Genomic DNA, 15,670 nt, shown 5'->3' on the forward strand with positions numbered 1-15,670 from the left:
ATAGTTCGACCCGCATTTCGCTGTTAGATCGTTTCTATACTACTCTGCGGCCGAGAGCACGTGCTCTCTCCTCTGCGGTGATACACACATATGGGGAAGTTGTACGCGGAGTAAGTAGCTATATATAGTCTCCGTATATTGACGTTGAGGCTGGGAGGACGCTTGCGAGCGAGTGAGCGTGTACGTTTTAGTTGCTGGCTGTTCGTATTTGCTCTCCAGATTTCCCCAATCCGCGATTTTTCGATTACTTTGTCCAGTGGAAATATCTTCAGATCTATATAAATCAGAGGAATTCTCGCTTTTCAATGATAAATCATCGCGTGTACGTCTGTTCGCGCTTAGCCCGATAAATCAGACGATCAAGTCTCTCGGTCGACAAGGCAGTTAAGCGGCTAAGCGGTAATAACCTGTCGATCGCGAGGTAATTAAAAAGCTCGCGGCGCAGTGGTATAGAGAAACAAAGCTCCCTATATACAGAGAGCGATAGTTGGGCTGTCAGTCGAGTCTCGCGCGAGAGATGTCGCTCTCCTGGACACGCGCGCGAGTGGTCCAGGCGCGCAGGCGCCCGGAACGCGCTCTCGCGAGAGTCCTTTCCCTCTCCCCCAGTTGGCAGCAGCAGCCACTGCCAGCTCGATCGTCGTCGTCGTCGTCGTCGTCGTCGTCGTCGTCCCCGAGAGAGAGAGAGAGAGAGAGCTTGCGAGGGATGTACCGCTGGGGCTCGATTGTTGTCGTCCACGTCGAGCATAGCACTGCCGCGCCTATACTGCAACGCATTCCTGACGCGACTGTCGATGAGCAGCAGTGCAGTGATTCTTACTCTCGGCCGCTCTGTGTGCTTGCACTCGTAAGCTCGACGTAGTGCCGAGAAAGAGAGCAGGTTGTGCGCGGGTGCGATACACGCATACATGTAAGAATAATGCGCGCGCCCGGAGGAGGTGGAGGAGAAGGTCAGCTCGGAGAGGACTGCTTCTGCTGCAGCAGCTGCGCCTCGGGCTGCAGGATTCCAGTCGTCGGCCTCTCCACGAGGCTCAAGCTCGATGATGCGCTCACCTTAGGTAATGAGCTTAACATATACGTTATGGGTGTACCTGCTGCTGCTGCTGCAACGACTTTGGCCCAATTCGATTGCGCAAAAATTAGTATGCAAGTCGATGCACATATTTTTGGAAAATCCAAGCGCCTCTTACTTATACACGGCCGGAATGTCGAAGGATCGCGAGCGCTGCATAGTTGCGCGCATCGATTTTATCAGAGAGCTCGGCAGCGCATAATTCCGTGTATATATAGCAGAGATACGCGGATCGGATTCCTCGCGAAAGTTGAGCGCGCGTGGCTCAGAGAGTTTGTACGCGTTCCCGCGAGCGAATTCCTCGGATAATGCCAACACACACCTACGCACGAGCTGCATGTGTGCAAGAATATAAGAATCCGCGCGGGAAAAATCGATGGCCAATGAATCAGCGGCAGCAGCGCTGGCGAACAAAGCTCGCTGTACATCCCGCGCGCAGCTCTCCTTATCTCGCACCAATACATCAGCCGTCCATCGGCCCTATGCATCGCGCACCTTTCCCTCTCCTCTGATGTATGCTGCGCGCTATACTCGCGGATCTCGAAAGATTGGCTATACACACAGATGCTGCTGCTGCTGCCGCTGCTGCTGACTGGCGCTCGTCCGCCGGCGCGGGCGCTACTCCTCGGAAGCTCATGCAGGCGCGGGCCAGTGATGCTGCTGCGCGGCCTACTCTGACCTTGATCCAGATCTGGTGACGCGGCGGCGGCTAGGCTGCTGCTGATGCGCGATGACGAGGACCAGCGCCTCTATGGAGTCCTCGCCGAGCAGACTCATCGCCGGCGCGCTCCTGATCGTCCTGGCACTCGCTGACCTGTCGCATCGGGCCGCTTGGTACGTTATTATCCTATATACTTTTTTTATTGCTCTGACGTGTCTCTTTGTTTGGGGGAGGATATGGAGATCGAGGGGCTGAGTTTCGGTTCAGGGGAGAGGGTCGTTCTTTTAAAGGACCAGTTCGGCTAAGCAAGCGACGAGCTACATCGTTGTTTACCTATGCGGCGTATATAACGAAAGCGCGCGAATTAAAATATTGACCTACATTCCTGGGACTGCAGGCTGTGTATTAAGTGCTTAAAGATGCGACGGGTTGCTTTGGAAGGACTCGAGCTTTTCCGGAAGCTCCGCTGCTATGTGGTTCTCGAAAAGTTTCGTAGAAGAAAGTCCAGCTTCGCGGAATCAGAAATTTAGCCTACATCGAGCACACGTCAGCAATGTTATAACGAGTTTTCTATAATTGAATTTAAATCAATCAAAGCGAGCGCAGAGCTCAATAAACCGCATGTATAATCGCGATCCAATTTGTAGCGACTCATTAGGAATATCAGGACGTTTCGCGTTTTTCAATCATCGCCGGACGGGCAATTTCCAACAGGTGTCTTGAATGAATAATCAGAGAAGGCTATTACCGTATCATTGTGGGCGTTCGACTTTCTGCTTCATTTATTCATCGTAATGCCGTATAATAAATGAAAAAAAAAAAAAATAAATAAATAAATAAAACGACGATCAGCTGCAACGCACGTCATGTATAATAATCGCCGCATATCCGGCCGACAGTTTTTTGCAGAGTGGCTCGACGGAGTTATCGGACAGGCTCGCGAACGTGACGCAAACGATCTCGAGGATCCTCGACGGCTACGATATTCGGCTGAGGCCGAATTTCGGTGGTAAGTCTCCTGCATTATATCTTACACACATGCCCTGCACACACACACACATATCTGTCAGCTGCGGCCATCGCCCACGCGATCGACTTTATATGTTAATTGACGGTATTTCGATACATACGGATAGCTGGTGCGTGGGAAGACGGGAAAATATCGCGTGATCGTTATTCGCCGCGAAAGAGGCTGTTAGTACCTCGAGCGACGGCAAATTGGCGTCGCGTTACACGCCGGCAAACGGATCCTCCTGAATATTCGTTTGCGCTGATTAGACTTTCGCGATTTAAATCGATAAATTGAACTTTTCGCTGAACTCTAATATCCATGAAATGGGAGAAAAGCATCGAAACTCCGTCCCACGCGTCGGAATGATGTGTCGTGTGTGGGTGACCGCTAATTCCGAGCGCTACATGCATACAGCTTGCAAAGGTCTCTCCGCTGATAGACGCGAGCCGCTGATGCTCTTAATGGAATTTGCTTCGGAGGCTCTATTCAGCGCCGCGCGACACTCGATCATTAGCGCTTTTAATTGAACGGCTCGACGAGTGGAATTAAAGCGTTTACGATTTATTGACCGCCGGACGGGCTTTCGGCTTTGATACGACGCTGATTACGTTGATGATGATGATGATGATGATGATGATGATGATGATCTGCGATATAGGCTGGACGCGACGGAGTATGATTTCGGAAAATAGTGATATTTCAAGTAACGCAATTTCTTTTTCCAGGCGATCCTCTGTTCGTTGAGATGGATCTCACGATAGCGAGTTTCGACGCTATTTCTGAAGTCAATATGGTGAGCTGAATTTTTTTTTTTTCATACGCCTTGTGTATAATACGCGAGTGTTTACTTGTTACCGTACAAAAAATGCGATAATTATACGTTAGATGTATATAGGGTCTTAATTGGGTTGGAGTAATTAGTAAGAATACACCCTTAAAATTTAGTGTTTAACATATAGCGGAAAGTGTCATCTGAATTTCGCGGGATACTTCGTAAAATTGTCGTGTTTTTAATTAAATCATCAGCGGCACACGGGACGTCTTGTTTCAGAGAATGAAGAATTAATAAGGATACTCGCATTGTTCCTCGGGGGGCTTTTAACTGCAAAGAGTCGAGGACAAAATAAATTTATAGGAGTCGCGCACTTTTTATAATATTACGTTCTAAATCAAGGCCATAACTAATAATCGCAATCGATCATCTCATCTATTATTTTTCGGCGATAATTGCAATCCATCAACATAGCGAACTATGTAACCGTTATCATCCGAACCTGGATCGAGATATAAGAGATAACGGGGACAACACGCACAGTTCGCAAATAATAAATCGACTTATAGCTCACAAAAATACGAGAAAAAGATTATATAAACAGATTAACTATCGGGACATCTCGACTACGAGAGCTGCTCACTTTTCACTCGATCGAGCATCGCGTTATTTTTTTCTCAAAGCCCTCGCGAATCTTCCTGTTTACCCAACTAGCAATAAATATTTCGAGCGCTCGAAGGAACAAATAAAAAGAATCGCACTCGGGAAAATTAAGGCACGCGCTTTTCGCAAATGGTTAAACTGTGTATCCTCCGCTCCCCATCGTATAAAGTGGATTTCGAATCAGCGAAGAAATTAGATCCTCGCATGCGGAGGTGAAAAAAAAGAGCACCGAATAGAGCTATATATTCGTATGAAAATTCGAGCTAAACTAATCCGATAATTGAGCCAATCTAAACTGGCACTTGGGCCGTTTTCGATCCACTTTCAACTCGCTCTCTGGCCGTGAATTTGTAAACTCGCGGCGAGCGCGAGAGTGAGGAGAAAAATATTCCCCGATCTCTATGTGCAACTTTCTGCTCTCTGAACTTCTCCCTCGCGTGTTTTCTGCATCACAGGGCACGCGCCTTTGTCACTCCCCGCGCGAGCTTACAAAGCGAGCCGATTGTGACTGAGCCAGTAGTTTGTTTGTTAGTTTTTTCGGATATTTCGAATCGAAGAGTGTTTTCAGTCGGATTTTAGTACGTATTTCATGTAATCAAATGGAGGTGGGCTAGGCTGAATTTAAGGGGATGTATTATCTCGAGTTCTTTGTTGATACAAGATATCGAGCCGATATATCGAACTTTTCTATTGTACATAAAATAATTACTTTTTGATTGGATTACTTCAAAGGCAAAGATTATACCGAGAGCCTTATCGAGACGCTGCGGACCTGGGGTTAACCTAGTTTTTCGGGTTACTCGATATCATCGAATCACAGCGATATAAGTTTTCTCGAGAATATTAAAAATCCTCAATACACCCGTCATCCTCATCATCTCGTTCGCTCGAAAAATCGCGACAGAAAAAAAAACAATTTCCCCACTACACGTACAGAGAAAAAAAGAGACCTCGCCGATAACGTCATTCAACGACGCGATAGCACAATTAAATGTACGCACATATCAGCAGCTCTGACAGACACGAGTATTTCCACACACGCGCGCATCGTTCGGTCGAGCCCACCAAGCTCTCATTAGGGCCACAGCTGCAGCAATCGAGCGGCTGAAAAAGCGAACAACAAACACAGCGCTATTGCGCTATATCTCGGAACTTTATTGGGGGGACGCCCAGAGTTTAACTGCGCGCAGCACGTGCGCCGATAATAAAATCCGATCTAGCTCTCTATACATGTGTGTCTTTACTGTGACGAAATTCCGAAACGATTATCCGTATATAATCGATCGATACACCTATATCGATGCCCTGCGGATCTCAGCAGTTTATCGAGCTGTTGGTTGTTATACACGTGTTATACGAAATGCCCTCCGGGAATGCGATATCACTGCAGAGCGGCATGACTAGGCCGATAAACGCTGCTCTCTCTCTCTCACTCGCTCGCGTAATGCATGTATTCAACCGTCTTGAGCTCGAGAGAGAAGAGGAGGCGTTGATAAACGCGAGAGCGTCTTTACGTCAAACGAGAGATTTGCGCAATGTGCGAAAATAGAATATGACGGGGGGGGGGGCGCGATGAGCTTTCTGGGGGAGGCTTGTTCCGAGTTTTATTACACGACGGCGATCGTAGGGGATTTTGTTTCAATATTAAAGTTTTATTCCGCGGCGTATAAGAAAGAGTCTGTTTCGAGAGTTACGTACTTGTGTCATAAGCTCTGAAATGACCGAATCATTCCGGTCACGTTCTCGCATTTATGCTGTGGTTTTTACTGCAAACGTCGTACAAGTATAACAGACACACACACACAAGCGGAGTTTCGAAGTAAGCTCGCTCTTATCGCTGCAGACGTTGACTTTACGGAAATAGAGACGTCGGCGGGTGTACGTTATACACGGCCTATATTTTTCCGACGCTTGGGAATCGCTGGTAATAAAGCCCCGGCCGCGCGCGGCGACCTTTGAATTTTCCCAGGATTACACGATAACGATGTACCTCAATCAATACTGGAAGGACGAGAGGCTGGCTTTCTCGCACGAAAAGGAGATTCTCACCCTCAGCGGCGACTTTGCCGAGAAAATCTGGGTGCCGGACACCTTCTTCGCCAACGACAAACACAGGTAACTTGTTCTATTCCGGTATAGTTATCGAATTTTCATAAAATCCACTTCCAACACGACACTCTATACTAAAAGCCATCACGCGCACTCAAAAAATTTCCCCCGAAACCGCATCAGCGCCATTAGTTACACTAAGCAAAGCCTTCCCCTCACCGCGAATTCAATCGGAAGATCGAAGAGTCACCCGCGACATAACCGATCGATGCCTCGCGCATATATAGGCAAAAGATCGCCTTGCCCTCGAACGGCCCCCGCAAGAAATCAATTCTCCCTTTTCGCGAGCTCGAGGAATGTGGGTTAAGCGGGACTCGTGTAAAACAGTTGCCGAGAGAGAGAGAGAGAGAGAGAGCAAGGGTTCTCGGCACCCTGACCCCGTTTCGCGACTCCGCGCGCGCGCGGCCTCGCTGCACACCTCTCACTCCCGTCAATGGAGGAAGGGCTATGCGCGGCGCTTGTTCTCTCGCGGCTGTCGTCGTCGTTGCTGAATTTCCACGTCCGCAGCTTCGCGGCTTCATTAACGGCTGCTTTATGATATCTTAATATCCGAAGGAGGCAGTATAGCTCTCGAGGGGAGTAAGGTGCACAGGGACGAGTGCGCCGCTGCGCTTGTCCTTTTGTTAGCCGTGATTTGTCGCGATGCATATTTTTACGTTTGATTCGTTAAAACTTTCTAATCCCGAGCAAATACTCCCGTTATGTATAGCTCTTCAGGCTATTAAAAAGCTCTAGACTCTAAAGCACGGCACGAGGAAGCGCAAAAAAGTAGTTTGAACGAGTACCCCCGGCACTCGAGCTTATATTTTAACGCTCTTTTCTCAAGAAAGCACAGCGCGCGACGAGGTGTATAATTTTATTTCCTCGAGCGCAGTTCTCTGGATGACATACAGGCGAAAACTTTGAAATCAACCTATTTTCGAGTATACACTTCTCAGCGAGTTCGCTCATAACTTTTTTTTCCGGAAAGCACAAGATTTTTTATAGTCAACGAATGAAAATAAATAATACACAGGCTACAATCACCGACATCCTCCTTCGATCATTCCTTCCGTACCCACATGAGACTTTGTCCACATACACACGTATAATCCAACGTGAGAGAGAGAGAGAGAGAGAGAGAAAGCTTGTAAGACGCACGTTTTGCAGCTTCCTGCACGACGTGACGGAGCGCAACAAGCTCGTGCGACTGGCGGGCGACGGCTCGGTCACCTACGGCATGAGGTTCACCACGACGCTGGCCTGCATGATGGACCTGCACTACTACCCACTCGACTCGCAGAACTGCACCGTCGAAATCGAGAGCTGTACGTTCGTATATACATCACCTCTCTCCACCGTGTACAGCCATTTATCTTGTTTTACCCGATGGGTTACTCCGAGCTTATATACGACTGCGCGCTGCATGACTCTCCGGAATTTCCAAGGAAATTGCTTCCGAGACACGTGCGCCTTAATACTTACTAGCTCTGAGATATGCTCTGCCGTTTTCAAAGCGACTAATTGACTTTGTCTCGGGTTATTTCATAATTCGCGTATTTAAAGGCTGAAAAGAGGGCCGCGCGTATACCGAGTGGAGCGCGCGGATAAGCGCGTCGCGACGATTGATCCGACGAGGAACGACCGCAGAACCGCGTAATCTATTCGCCGTTTTGTTATTATGCGGGTAACCTATATATCATACGGATAGTTTGGCCGATCGGATTACCGCAGCGAGGGTCCCTCGTAATTTCGCTGATTATACGTACGTACGCTTATAATGGGCGATTATAGTGAAAAAATGTTCGCTCGGTCGAGGCCGAGATAGAGAATCGAATACGCGTGCGATTATATATATATATACCTCCTCGAAAAAAGAGCCAACCGCTCGGAAAAAGAGCGCCGAGCGCAATAATCCGCGGCGAAAGCTCCTTACTTGGCGATTCGTCGTAAATTTGGCGGAACGAACGACTCTCTCTCTCTCTCTCTCTCTCTCTCTTTCTCTATCTCTCTCTCGGGCCATTTTATCCCCCGAGTGTGTACGTGTCTGCACAGACGGCTACACGGTACTGGACGTGGTGATGTCGTGGAAGGAGACGCCGGTACGGGGCGTCGACGAGGCGAAGCTGCCCCAATTCACGATAATCGGCTACGAGACGAACGACCGCAAGGAGAAGTTGGCGACTGGCATCTACCAGAGGCTGTCGCTCAGTTTCAAGCTACAGCGCAACATCGGCTACTTCGTCTTCCAGACCTATCTGCCGAGCATCCTCATCGTCATGCTCAGCTGGGTCAGCTTCTGGATCAATCACGAGGCGACCAGCGCACGCGTCGCTCTCGGTGAGCTTATATGCAGCTTTTATTTTGTTTGGATTGCAGAGAGGTATCTATATGCGCTGTACACCCGGCGAGTCTCGAGTGTACAGTGTTGTATATGAAAGAACGAGGCGAGATTGAATTCCCTCTCTGTCTCTCCGAGGGGATATGGGATTTTTCATCCGAGGGAGAGGACAAATATAAACGTGCGCAAAGTTCGTTATGAATGTTTGGACTCGTTGCCTATGCGCAGACTCACTTTGGAAACCTGCAGCCTTCCAAAATCTTCCAAGTTTTGAAAAATTAATTCACGGCCCTCTCGACTTAATTCCTAATCCATCTACTTTATCCCGACGAACTTCTTAAACGCTTCGTGCAGTTTGCAAATTGACCCAGATACACTTTACGCTTCACCTTTCAAAACGAGCTAATTCATACAATAGAACTTTGCTCTCGTCTAACCAGTTCAAGCACTTACACGTTTCGAGATGCTGTATATTCACGCTCGGCGTAACGCACATCGATTTTTCTCGCGTCGGATGACAATGAGCCTGAATATTCGCAGCTCGGACCAAAAGGGAATCCAATGCGCGAAAGGACAATAGCGTTACAACTCTCTCTCTCTACATACAGGCATAACGACCGTGCTGACAATGACGACGATATCGACGGGGGTGAGGAGTTCTTTGCCGCGGATCAGCTACGTGAAAGCCATCGACATCTACTTGGTCATGTGCTTCGTCTTTGTGTTCGCGGCGCTGCTCGAGTACGCGGCCGTTAATTACACGTACTGGGGCGCCAGGGCCAAAAAGAAGAGCAAGAAGAAGGAGACCGAGGAGAAAAAAACCATCTGCTCTTCAAAGACTGGTTAGTGAGAAAGAGAGAGAGAGAGAGAGAGAGAGAGAGAGAGCGAGAGAGAGAGACTCGAGGCTGAAAGAGCTCGCGAGCCTGCTAATTGCCTCGATTGCCCGCAAGCTCCTGCACACGCGCAGATTTTCCATCGCATACGCTTTTTCCTCGCGCGATCTTCTATCGGTTGTAGAATAGAAACGTCAAGCTCCGCTTGCATTGCAGCCGCAGCAAAGTATAATATAGCTATATGATAATAATAATAATAATAATAATAATCTCGCAGGAAGCAAAGCGAGCTCCCCATTTCCTGGCTCGACCGACGCGGACATAATCGAGCTGCAGGATCTGCGACTATCGCCGCTGCCCAGCATCAGAAATCGATCGGGTCTGGCGTCGGGCGCAGCGACGCCCGGCGGACCGTCGTCCTCGGGAGCGAGGCTTGACCAGCTTCACGACCCCGGAAAGTTCCCACCGAGCTTCAGGATCTCAAGGCCGCCGGGATACAGCACCCACGCCAAGAGTCCTGGACTGCGTTATCGGGGCACTCGGCATCAGAGGCCGAAGGTAGAAAGCTTGCTCTATTGATATACCGCGGAATTTTTGACAAACGCGCGAGGCCATCTCTGCTCTACAAGTGTTCTGTATAATAGTAGGCGAATGAATTCAAGACGGCGATGATAAGCTTTCAACTAACAATAATAATCAACATCTGAACTCCCGCAGGTCCTGCACGCGATAAAGCGAGGAGCCTCGGTGCTGAAGGCCTCGATGCCCAAGATCAAGGATGTGAACCTCATCGACAAGTACTCGCGCATCATATTCCCCGTGAGCTTCATGCTCTTCAACGCCGGCTACTGGATCTTCTACGTGCTGTGAGCCGAAAAAGAGGAAGCTACACGCATATACGTTGTACTCGTTACGTATACTGATACGCCGAGAGTGTCGCACACGTGGGGTCGCCTACTTATCTCGAGTTTCGAAACGCGAGCATATGTAACCTCGGCTATTGTGTACGAATACATAAAAAAAAAAAAAAAAAATAATAAATGCGCGTTGCGGGGAGGGAGAAACGAACTTTCTGATAAGGCGATGAGCTCGTCTAATGGAGTGTGTGTTTCCTGCTGCTTATCGTGTGCTGCTTTACACTACTGGTGCGATGACGATTGGAGAAGAGATACGAATCCTTGGTGATTTTTCTTCGAAGCTTCGAGATGCGTACTTATATATGAATTATTACAGTCGGAGGCTCGTTCGATAGGCCATCGGAACCATAAATTTCAGTTGTTGTGCTGTGCCGGAAGGCCGAGGCGAGTATGTCTCTTTTTGCTTTGTCGAGGTGACTGAGTTCAAGTGCACACGATATATACAAATAGTACAAATAATTCGAGTTTTGCTTTTTAGGTACGATGCGCTCGAAGCTCGAAGAAAAATTATCGAGGTGATACGGACGGCGATCGAGAAGCTTATATTATGAAACGATATGGGAACACGTCGTATAGTTGTATATCAGGGGCCAGTTCTATGCGTTACGAGAGTTGTCCAAGTCTGTATCTAAAGAAGCGGATATAAGGCCCTTCGCTTATGTATTTAATAAAAAAAGAGAAAAAATTAAAGCAAATAATGTTTTAAAAAAAAGTGAAGCCCGACGAGTCGCATAATGTTATACGGGACACTGCACGACGACGACGCAAGTGTGCGCATGTTGTATGTCGAAAGTACTCAATTATTATTATAATTGATTTGATAATAGAGCAGGTCGCGATGACTCGCCGTATACCGTTTGACAGCTGAATTTTTCGCCTTCGAGCTAAACTTGAACGCTATGCATAAAAGACACAATGTTGTTCAAGCTGCTTTGCGAATGTAAAAAAGAAATGGCGAGCAGTGGGAAAGGCACTATTGTTATTTCCAAATAGTAGCGTGTAATACAAGCAAGGGGGCTCGAGCCTATAAAGATAAGCTATCGGCACACGCTGATTTCATTTATTGAATGATTCGATCGTAATACGTGTGTCAAGAATGCTGAATAAAATGCAAACCTACATACTCCGATAAATGAAAAGTCGCAATAACTCGATTCAGCAAGTGTCGATGTGTGTAATAATAGCGCGACGGTTTTCTTTTTCTTACGATAGCGTTATATACTTATATTGAAACTCGGATGAGATTTATGGAGAAGCTTTTTATTGCTATCAAGCATTTCATTCTTTTCATTTGTTTTGCCGAGTTAGCAAAGAAAATTTCACTGAACAATATATTTCATTTATCGCAGATTTACGGTGTGTCGATCGAATCTGACTTAATCAAAAAGTACTACACTTTCGAAATCGAAAGTTCAGCTGTCAAAGAGTATTTTTTATCCAGCCCTGATTAAAAAGCTGCCATAAGAAACAATTATCGCGTCGTTCGCGAATATTGATGTGTCGTTAAAAAAAAGTACATGAAAGACAAAAATACTCAGATTTTAAAAAACCGTAGAATCGATGAACGAATATTTAATGAAAATAAAAAACGACTCGTTTCAGAATTGTACGTCTAGAGAACAATATATAAAAGCTTTGACGCATATGAGCATTTCATTGCTTCATTTGGATGTCGATACATAATGAAAACAGTTTTATTTATATGTGCCAAATCACAGTGACGAATCCCTAACTAACCAAATTTCAAATATACAGCGGTATCTATGTATAGTAGCAGAAAATTTTGTAAGAGTAACCGGAAAACTCACTTGTGTGTCAATAATTAGTGAGAAACAAACGTAGGATTTTGTTTATATGCTTGTGGAAGAATAACGACAGCTTTTCATTAGAAACAGGTATATGTGATTTGTCATATGAAATGTTCAAGTACAGTAATTATAAAGCATTGTGTTGTCATGGTTGCTGATGTGTATTACATCGTGTATTCGAAACCTTGCATTTTTAATGATATCATACATATAGGAGAAGAATAATTTCAAGATCGATAAATTTTTATAAGAAAATTCCGAAGTTTATTGTAGGGTTTACATTTTTACAAAGATTATACAACTTTTGATGGAGATTATACTGAAAATTATTTACTAATAACGTTTGTGTTGAAAGGTGTTAAGTACGATGCCAAATGTTTGTTAGTAGGGCTGAAATTTCAAATCTATACATGAAAGTCTTTTTTACTTACAAAAGGCATACGTGTTTTAAAACCTTATATATATATATATATATATTAGTTAATCACACCTCGGAGGTTGGCATTAAAGATTTCAAATCAAAATAGCAATTGAGCCGAACGATTCAACAATCTGACGCGGAATATATCATTTTACTCCACTAAATTTTTTCTTAAAAACACGTACGTCTATTTAGTTTCACGAGACAAACCAATGCCATCGAATACAGGAAGAGAAACAAAAAAAAACCTATACTTTTCGATGAAATTCGAAATTCGCAGGACTCAAAGTTCTGAAGCGAGACGTCTATATATAACAAAATAGCTTTACCCCATCGTAGTTGTACGAGTAGGTTAGCACATAAGGATCTATCGTACGTTGCGAATGCTTACACTCGAGTATAAAGCGCAGTATAATAGAAAGAAAGAGAAAAAGTAAGTGAAAAAAGGCGAACGACAATATGTTCCTAATCGAGCCTAAACTGTTGGCCGTGAACCGCGAACGCAAGACAGGAAAATTTAAGCGAAAATGCGGTACTGCACATACACACACAAACACACGTCTGGTACGTCATACATAGTCGCGCACCAGGAGAGCTACATTACAATATCGTCATTTTCGGCCTTTCTTCTGTTCTTCCCCCGTTATGCTCCTAACGCCCATGTTAAATCGTTTCGCTTCTCTCTCAAGCCTCACCGCGAGAGATAATAATGATTACTTTATCTGTACGGTTACCAACATAGATAGGCGCACATGTACTTGGCTCGTCCGAACGATCAATAAGCGCATGGAGCTGTTGACTGCGCTTCTTCTTACGTTTTCAAGCATCTATTAAACTTGTCGCGCACTGTTTACGATATGCAGTTAACGCGGAGGAGTATGTGTGTGTTCAAAGCCATACAGTGTATTCGCGATCGCTTCTGGCTTTTGCGTATTATTCTGCTACGGATTTTACCCGATGTCTCATATGTTTACTCGGAGAATTTTAGAGGAATCTGATGCTGCAATTCTATAAAAGCTTGCGTTACGTATACTCGTATTTTTTTTATTTGCAAGAATAATGTTGAAGAACTTTATGCATTTTTATTTTGCGGCGAACTGCGAAATTAAATATGCTTAATACTAAATACGATAAATGCTTCTAAGCGCTCTTTGTTGCAGTGTAATCGTGTAAATTATCGTTTTCGCATAGTAAGATAAACAAAATTAGCTCGATGTATATAGTTGGTTTTGGGTCTGTTTTAAAACCTGCTATATAAGGCTTAAAAATTGTTACAAAAACAAATGATTTGAATATTCACGTCAGCTGAACGGTTCGAACTGTGACATGCATTTTGCTCTGAATATTTTTAGTAGAGCAACTAGAGAAAATGAGACTTCGCGTATTCCGATAACCTCGTTAGATATATTGCGATTGAGTTTTCCGTTTTCAGATAGAACTTTCTTTCGCCCTATTAACATGCTTCCAGCTTGTGAATTCTGTTTCGAATATTGTGCATTTATAACCAATAATGCGATTTTTTTTAAATTTCTTATCGTTGCTTCTCAAGTGCGAAAGAGAACTTGATCGTCGCAAACATTGTCACAAATAGATAATACACCGAAACCATTAGTTTTCAAGGTGTGTTTAACATACAGAAAGGTGTTGTTCGAAATTATAATAAGAAAAGCATATAATATCCTGTTTCGACGAGAAATATATAATAGCGATAATAAAAAAAATATATATCGAAATAAGTGCGAACAATCTAAAAACAAAAAAGGCAGCACAAAACAATGAGAAATCTAAAATACGCTTAGAAGAAAATAAGAACCTAATAATCAGCAGAAATAATCCGAGAAGCGCTATAATATAGAGGAATTTTATCATCGAGAGAAAAAAAATATATATAATTGATCACTTATCATTGTGTTCGGTAGACCAAAGTGAAAAGAAATCGACGTCCGATTACGAGAACTTTTAAACATACATAAAGTATATATTTACAAAAGATCTATCGATGTTAAGGGTGTGTATAAAAGATAAAGCGCGAGCGAGTGTATGGGTCGATGAATATACCTTAACTAACAACAAGAAAAAAATATTATATATGCGATTTTAGAGAAGAGACCTCTTGACGCCTAGAGTATAAACAGTGTATTTGTGTTTTAACGTCGAACTAAACAAGTATCTGCGAAGCGTTATATACCTGCACGTGAATAATTCAAAAATGTATTCACGCGTCGGGATATCCGAAGAGTTATCGTACGAATTAACAAAAAAATATTAATAACATTAAAAACTTATTTGATTTAATTTTAATTTATATGAAACACCACACACTGCGACTTTGTAAATAGACTTTTAAAGCTCGTATAATTGAAGAAGCGCATTGAGAGGTTAAGAATAAAACGAAGAAATTCTGCAAGAGGAAAAGCTGTCCAAGTGTTATTGCCCTATCTTATCATTTTTCTTTTATAGATAATGCAAATAAGTATTAAAAATGATACGCTTCCTTATTTTATCAGTTGATTGTTGTGTATCGTATTATATACAAAGTAAGAGCCGAATCGTAGTTAGATATATATATATATTACACCCTGCGAGGCAACTGATAACTATTATGACGTTAATGTGTCGCTTTGATAGTACGAAAATCAAGGACCTTGAAGATAGTCATGTAGTATTTGTGAGATGTGTCCCATGAAACAATTCGCCTCTATTGCGACAGTGTTATAATAGAGCTGCAATAGTTTGCCTTGTTATGGTGCTTCTTATACTGACGCACATTATTCGTTTTAGAAAATAAACTCCATCAACAAAAATAAGATTAGGCCTAATCAAAGCATTGCGCGCGTGCGCTGCCTTTTTAGCGAATTACTTCAATTTAGATAAGTCGTCGCAAACAAAGTCTTCGTTATACTATTCGCGTTATTTTGCCGCCAAATCATTGCAATGGTGGGTAAAGAGATTTTTTGAATTTTTGAACATCATACCCTTTTATACGATGATACTGTAATCGCATTGAAAGTTCTGGAAAATCAAACAAACTATTACGCGTAACGGGTGAGCAAGGATCGAGACATAAGAATGGAAATTTTAGTCC

The 15,670-nt window shown here is 44.3% G+C and overlaps 2 protein-coding genes across 5 annotated transcripts in view; one reads left to right on the plus strand and one right to left on the minus strand.

Annotated features, from left to right (window-relative positions):
* The window catches only part of LOC100116271 (cys-loop ligand-gated ion channel subunit 8916), a 45,768-nt gene that overhangs the window by 22,370 nt on the left and 7,728 nt on the right, over nt 1–15,670 (minus strand). The gene's annotated exons all lie outside the window — the stretch shown is intronic.
* LCCH3 (ligand-gated chloride channel homolog 3) lies at nt 585–15,083 on the plus strand. 3 transcript variants are annotated; one of them, XR_004344684.1, is made up of 11 exons: nt 585–1,055; nt 1,634–1,903; nt 2,630–2,739; nt 3,468–3,535; nt 6,147–6,292; nt 7,436–7,593; nt 8,321–8,605; nt 9,215–9,448; nt 9,717–9,997; nt 10,157–10,744; nt 10,835–15,083. XR_004344684.1 is itself a non-coding variant. In XM_008205080.4 (10 exons), exons 2-10 carry the CDS (start codon nt 1,800–1,802, stop codon nt 10,307–10,309), a joined length of 1,539 nt encoding a protein of 512 aa, XP_008203302.2. In that variant the 5' UTR covers nt 585–1,055; nt 1,634–1,799; the 3' UTR covers nt 10,310–15,083. The 3 variants fall into 3 exon arrangements, 2 of the variants coding, with proteins under 2 accessions (XP_008203302.2, NP_001234895.1); XM_008205080.4 differs by having other exon boundaries at nt 10,157–15,083; NM_001247966.1 differs by lacking the exons at nt 585–1,055; nt 10,835–15,083 and having other exon boundaries at nt 1,800–1,903; nt 10,157–10,309.

Source organism: Nasonia vitripennis, chromosome 3 (genome assembly GCF_009193385.2).
Source record: "Nasonia vitripennis strain AsymCx chromosome 3, Nvit_psr_1.1, whole genome shotgun sequence".
NCBI lineage: Eukaryota > Metazoa > Arthropoda > Insecta > Hymenoptera > Pteromalidae > Nasonia > Nasonia vitripennis.